Source organism: Penaeus vannamei, chromosome 16 (assembly GCF_042767895.1).
Source record: "Penaeus vannamei isolate JL-2024 chromosome 16, ASM4276789v1, whole genome shotgun sequence".
Classification (NCBI taxonomy): Eukaryota; Metazoa; Arthropoda; class Malacostraca; order Decapoda; family Penaeidae; genus Penaeus; species Penaeus vannamei.
In genome coordinates, this window is record NC_091564.1 from 419,968 (window position 1) to 427,467 (window position 7,500).

The 7,500-nt window shown below is 30.7% G+C and overlaps 1 protein-coding gene across 1 annotated transcript in view; it reads right to left on the bottom strand.

Annotated features, from left to right (window-relative positions):
* The window catches only part of LOC113822055 (bis(5'-adenosyl)-triphosphatase enpp4), a 13,104-nt gene that overhangs the window by 3,242 nt on the left and 2,362 nt on the right, over window positions 1-7,500 (bottom strand). The window contains exon 5 of the mRNA XM_027374572.2: window positions 1-107. This exon is cut by the window's left edge and continues 2 nt beyond it. Within this exon, the coding sequence (XP_027230373.2) occupies window positions 1-107 (107 nt within the window). The remainder of the gene's footprint in view (window positions 108-7,500) is intronic.

Here is a 7,500-nt window from a genome sequence, read left to right on the forward strand (position 1 = left end):
GTGTACGTATCCATTAATCAACGAATCAGCTGACACAGCTCTCCGATCCCTTCTCGACAGTACACAGGCCAGGATGCCAATTAGCCCAACCAAAATCACTAAGCAACCTGTAATGATAATAACAAATGCTAATGATGGAGACAGTACAATACAAAAGATAATGATAATAATAATCACCATGAAAGTCTGTATCTTGTCTTTTCATTACAATTCTGTTTCTAATAATAGTAGCAGACATGTCAAACTTATAACCTCATATTTGTGATAATGTGAGAATACACAAAATGAAGAACACAGGGTGAAAACAATGCTTATATATCTGCCTTTAAGAGATGCCAACACAGAAGAATGAAACACACAAAATATATAAAAAGAAACTGCTAAATTACAAAAATATACATATATGCTTATACCGATATAGCAAAAATGTCAATAGCTACCTTGAATATATTACATTAGGTTATCAAAATCACTGTTTGTTCTACCAATAACAAATGATGATAGACTAAAATATCCCAAAATATAATCTATTCTCAGGCTTATTAGTAATACACACAATTAATTCTTATTTGTAACAATACTATCATTAATTCTGCATTTTTATGTTCTCCACTACAATCAAACAAATAAAAACTGATCAGAGACAAGCATAAAAAATTAGCAACATATGAATAATCATTAAAAAAGTTAAAGGAATACTACTGACAAGGTCCCAATGTTTTCAGTATTGAATGAACACAATTTAATGCAGAACAAAACGGAAATATCAATTCATTAGTGTCTTAACTTCTCACTTTATTTCAAGTATATTGAATTTGTTTTTTCTTGTGTCACTTTCTGCTTTACTTTAAGTGTAATAAGTTGATTTCTTCTTGTTTATTAGATGTCTGACCCATTTTTTAATCTTTTACACTTGAGAACATCACTGAACCTGAGACTATCTACAATGTATTTTTATCCATCTAACATACAAAAACATTAATGATTCATATTTTTTTTGCACATATTTTTTATCTGCCCTTCGATTAATTTACTAATTTACAACATCTGCCAAGTAATCCCATTACCTTCTATACTACAACAGGGTACAAAGCACAAATAAGATTGCTTTTCAAAGTCTTTGGAGGTTTTCACTTCAGAAACTTATGTACCTTATTTAAACAGAATAAGCATCTTTTATTATTACTATTATCATAATCATTATCTTTATTTTCCTATTTACTAATTAGTACTTTTTTGTTAGAATCGACCACTCAGCAAGTAAATCAATCACCACAAAACTGGGTATGAAATTAACAGCAGAAAAATAAAAGCTTCTAAATGACCTAAATGACCGAAATCACTGAAAACAATAAAGTCACCACAATCCCGAGTCTGCCTGAGCTCATTGGTTATATGGGGCAGTCCTTCACTCTACTAATACTCTTTCTTTTTTATTCCTTTGCTCTTCATGTCATATTTGTTAAAGATCTACCATGCACCATTAACTACTTTCTTTGGCTTTTCTCTTTCAGGTGTTTGGGCTCGACTACTTTTCATTTTCCTATTCAGTTTGATGAAATGAGTGGCTGCACTGCAACATCAAGTTTATTTGATATTTATTTACTTATTTATCTTTAACATTTTCTACTTCACACAGAAATATTCTTTACTGGATGTAATTTGAATAATATCCATGCTACAAACACTATGTCTAACATGCAAGTTAGCATGTGCTATTTAGTGCTATATAAACCACTACACTCTTGTAATACATTATCATACAGTAAAACTGCAGGTAAATGGGGGAAACTACACATTTCTACATTTTAGTAAAACTGATGCATAAGTTTGTACAAAATAACATGCATTTTATGTGCAAGTGATTCAAACCTTCTTGTTAGTCTTTTAATAAATATTCCATGCCATATCCACTCGAAGACTAAATCTCGTACTGCAATCTTTCAATATTATAAAAGAAAAAAATTACAATCCACATCTTGTTCCATTGTATCAAATTCTTTTTCAGGCTTGGATATTTCTATAAGAATTTGCCCTTCTAATTAATACAACCCATATCAGTTTCTGATAAAAAACAAACCAATCCAGTGGACAGTGCATTCATATCTTATAAAAATCTTTAAATCAAGAATATCCTAAGTCTCTAAGAAAAATAACTTGTGATAAGGATGTAAGGTATATTACACATACACAAGTAAAAACGAACAATACATTGGAAATATTTTAAGAAAATTAAAGTCTTATAATATCTTTTCTTCTAATTCAAGACACTATTGCACTTGAGGGCAAGCAACTGGTTTTAGCAAATGGGTTGAGGAGAAAAATGTATGATATATATGGAATATATGAAATTATATATATATATATAATATATATATATATATATATATATATATATATATATATATATATATATATATATATATATATATATATATATATATATATAGATATATATAGATATATATAGATATATAGATATATTATATATATTATACATATTATATATACTATATATATTATATAAATTATATATATTATATATATTATAAATATTTCATATATATATATATATATATATATATATATATATATATATATATATATATATATATATATTATATATATTATACATATTATATATTATATATATTATATATATTATATATATTATATATATTATATATATTATATATTTCATATATATATAAATATATATATACACATATATATACACATATATATACATATACATATACATATACATTTATACATATACATCTATACATACATTTATACACACACACAGACGCACACACATACACAACATATATATATATATATATATATATATATATATATATATATATATATATATATATATATATATATATATATATACATATATATATACATATATTTATACTATATATATATATATATATATATATATATATTTATTTATTTATACTATATATATATATATACATATATATATATATATATAAATATTCAATTATAATTTATATATATATATATATATATATATATTTATACTATATATATATATATATATATATATATATATATATATATATATGTATATATATATATATATATATATATATATATATATATATATATATATATATATATATATATATATATATATACATATATACATGTATATATATATACATATATATATACACACACAAATATACATATCAGGGGACAATGATCTATAATATTAGTTTGCAGCTATAATCACATTTCTCTGTTCTCATCTATACTAATCCAGGCAGTTTTAGAAACCACAAACCTAGGGCAGCCAGGGGGTATTAGGGGGTAGTTACTCCCCCTTATACGCCCTGGAGATCTGTCACTAAATACAATGCATTGGGAATTAACTTGCAGTAATAAATAATCAAATCAAATACTAATAGCTTGAGGATACTATTAAAGCATCATCGACATATGAAATAATCAGCTGATAAAAAAACATTCCATGCATCTTCAAAAAGTGCCTTGCATAAAGGTATTAATAATTCCAAAGCATTTAATAAATTATTTTAAAAACAATTAGCACATACATATACATACAAATAAATCAAACAAAGCATCTCAATAACAAAAAGCAAATACCTGAAAAAAAGGAAGAAAAAATCAATGCATAACGCACACAGCTGAATAAATGTTAATATAAAACCAAAGGCCTGAGGGCATCGCTGGTCTAATATCTCTAAGGGAAAAGGTACAATTCATACATTTTCATCAGAAATCTCCCAGGAACAGCAACTTTTCACAGCTGGGTTCCGAGCAGAGCTTACCCAGGGTGGCTCTGACTTTCACCTAGCACACTGACAGGATCAGGTAACAGGATACTCCAGCTCACCACCATTACCCTACAGGGGTGTCATTAGATACTAAGGGTTAATATTATAAAAGAAAAAGAAAAAAAGAAAAGAAAAAAAAAGAAGAGGAAGAAGAAGAAAAAACAAAACAAAATATCTACATAGACATACAAATACATGAGCATACAAATAACAAATACATGAACATACAAAAACAATCTCTTCTGGAAATAACTAAGACATGCAAATAATCATGCCATGAGAGCACACAACGGGCTTCTGCAAACAACTCCTAGAGCTGCAGCCAAGGCAAGCCAAGGAACAGCATTACAGAAACTAATCTGACATGTAATGTGATCCATGGCAGTCAGAGAGACCCAGTACCTTCTAGCGTCAAAGTGGATCCACCAAGTACGTGAGTGCGAATAATCCTGGCCAAAACAGACATCGTTATTGGATGGAAATTTATAGCACATGGAATGATAAAAATTATTAGGAAACATACATGATCTACTTATACCTATGTGGCAGACACAACTGATAAAAAACACCTATGGCAATGACATGAGGTCAATCCCTTGACTGCATTAGGCAATTGTAGTCACAACTCTAATCTATTATTCATGAAGGATTAGGGGACTACAATCCATTTCCTTCTAAAAACTTTGTGTTCCTAGGCAATGGGTCTACATGCCTTCCAGCCTATTCTGTCCAGCAAATGTCCCCATCTTATTCTCTCTCCTTTCCATAATGTCATGTAATTTTGCATTCACTTTAGTATTTTGTCAAATGTTTCTGTACATAGATGGCTCAGCCAGTGCTTAGCCACAAAGGAGTCAATTAGTAGATTTTGTGACCTTGCCTTTCCTTGAAATAGTAATAAAATGCTTTTTTTACTAAAGCTATCAATATTGGCACTTATTTTTGTCATTTACATTATAATTACTAAAATGTTATTGACATTACTAACAGCAGAATTCAATAATAGAAAATATTAACAAAAATCAAGGAAAAGAGTAAACAGGTATGACAGGTAGTCCTTGTAATTGGCTCATTGGTGACTTAGTACCTGTGGAGCCATCTAAACGTAAAAACACTTACTAAATTAAACACACTGTGGGCATGGCATATTCACACATGCCATCCCCAGCGGCTAGTGGTTAACCTCATAAATATAGTAAATTATATGATTTACCGAATAAACAGGTTCTCCTAGTAAGTCCCCAAAGTCCTGGATCTTGATCTTAGTCCAGGAGACCTCTAGACCCAAGGGCTTTGCTTCATTACTAAATCCATCAAGAACCACCACTAAGGATTCCAAAGATTCAGATAGATTACAATAACTTTGAACAGTAGCTTTGCCCAGTATCCAGTCCATGCAAGTGTTGAAAAGTGTTGGTGCAAGGACACAGCCTTGCCTCACTCCTGAACTAACAGGAAAAGCTTGACAGGCCCCCTCCACACTTTACAGCACTTTCAGTACCAGTATACAGACTAGCTATTAGTCCAATAATCCTTGTTGGAATTCCTCTCAGTCATAAGATCTCCCAGAGTGATTCCCGATACACCATATCGAACGCCTTCTTGAGGTCAATGTAGGCTGCAAGCAGCCCACGCCCGAACTCACGATGGCGCTCTATAATGACTTGAAGCGCAAGGATACGGTCTATTATGGACTTACCAGGAGTGAATCCTGATTGCTCCAGCCTCTGATGCCTCAGTAGGTGGTCTCTGATATGTCTCAGAAGGATGTGGGCAAGACCCTTGCCTGGTATACTGAGCAGTGTGATGATGAAAATATAAATTCTCTGTAGCTGTCTCTGTTTCTCTCACAGTCAAACACAAATGCATGACACAACTCGGATATATTCATATAAACTGTCCAGAGGCTTTACAAGGGTACATAGTATATCAAAAGCTGAAATAGTCAATCTATATTGTTTTTCTTCTTGACTGGAACAGTACTGTGATCTGGAATTCATGATGTATCAACAAAAACACATGAATGCATATGTTCAAAAATGTGTCTCATTAAATAGCCTCAACACGTAAAATAAATAAAGCTGACCCTTTAAAAGTACATAAACCCATTCAGTGTACATTTTTTTGCCATAGTGCCATACATAAATATATCTGTACATCAAAACTAAAGTGCCCTACCCTGCTAAAACAGTATTGCACACTACATGTTATAAACTACAGAGACTACCAAACAAAAGCAGCTTTATCATAATTTGAAATTTATTTTACATGACAGGATCTAAGTAAGCAAGGATACTGCATATCATTACAGTATAAGCACAACATGTATTGATTATATATAAATGAAACAGGGATAATTCAAGACTGTATTTGCATGGTGCAAAAAATCTTTGTATGCACCACTATAAATGATCTTATAACCCACAACCATAAGTGAAACAAGGCAAAATTCTAATATCAAGGCATTTGAAGCAACTAACCCCTAAAGCTGACTGACACTCAGACCAATTCCCATTTAATCATTACTTTATACCGTTTCCTCTTCCTGAGCCAATCACAGCACCTAATGACAACTCTTTTGACAAATGAATAAATGTACTAAGTATAATATAAGAAGTTTTATAATGTATGGCATATAAATCTCCCCAAAACCCTTACAAGCTCAAGCTCATTTTTTTTTTTTTTTTTTTTTTTTTTTTCATACATTGATCCCATGGTCTATTACCTTCTCTTAACTGTTTACATACTTAGATACAGGTTTTAATATGCAAATTTGTGCACACTTGTTCACTTGTGCTCTCTCTCTCTGCCTGCCTCACACTCCACTGCTTAATAGCTATTGGATATAGAAGCATGAGACATGCATTTTCTGGTGTGTAAATTTAAGCTCTGCAGACATCAGTGATCAAACTTATCTTTAGTTATATATGAAAAGTTTCACTTTTTTAGAGCAGCAAGGCATGTCCACAGAATTGAGGTCTTTCAGGGTTAATTTCTTGCTCTCATATATATCTAAATAATGACAAGTTTCTAGTTGAATTAGCTGGATGTACCTGACTTTTGAACATGATAATTCTACATAAAAGGATCTCTGAAAGACTAAGAGAAATTATCCACATGCATATACCACACAGATGTTTTACAGACTATCATGTCCTCTTAAACGATTCAAAATCTGTTATTAAACTCCTCTATTTAACAACTAGTAGGACTTCAGAATACACATTAAATGTGCTATGTTTTTAGCAAGCAGCACAAATAAACACTCTATCAACAAAATAAGCACATCAACTCGTTGAAAATGCAAAATATCAGACACTGGATCAAAATTACTAAACAGGAAAATATATACATAGTCAAACTTTAAATACAGTCATTACGTAATAGACCTAAGAGCAAGCAGGGGAAAAAAGAAATGTGCACATGATGACAACAGCAACAAGACATATCTGAAGACATTAAAACATCCGTCTATTCTAAATTCAAAATCTACTCAAATCAATCAAATAAGCATCTGTACTTTTTGATAATTAGAGGCTGGCAAAATAGACACTTCTGTGAAGAAATAACATTCCAATTTCCATGAAGAAATAACATTCTAATCAAAAGAGAATAAGAAAATACACATCTTGCATCAAATGTCATTCCCCTGATAATCCCACCA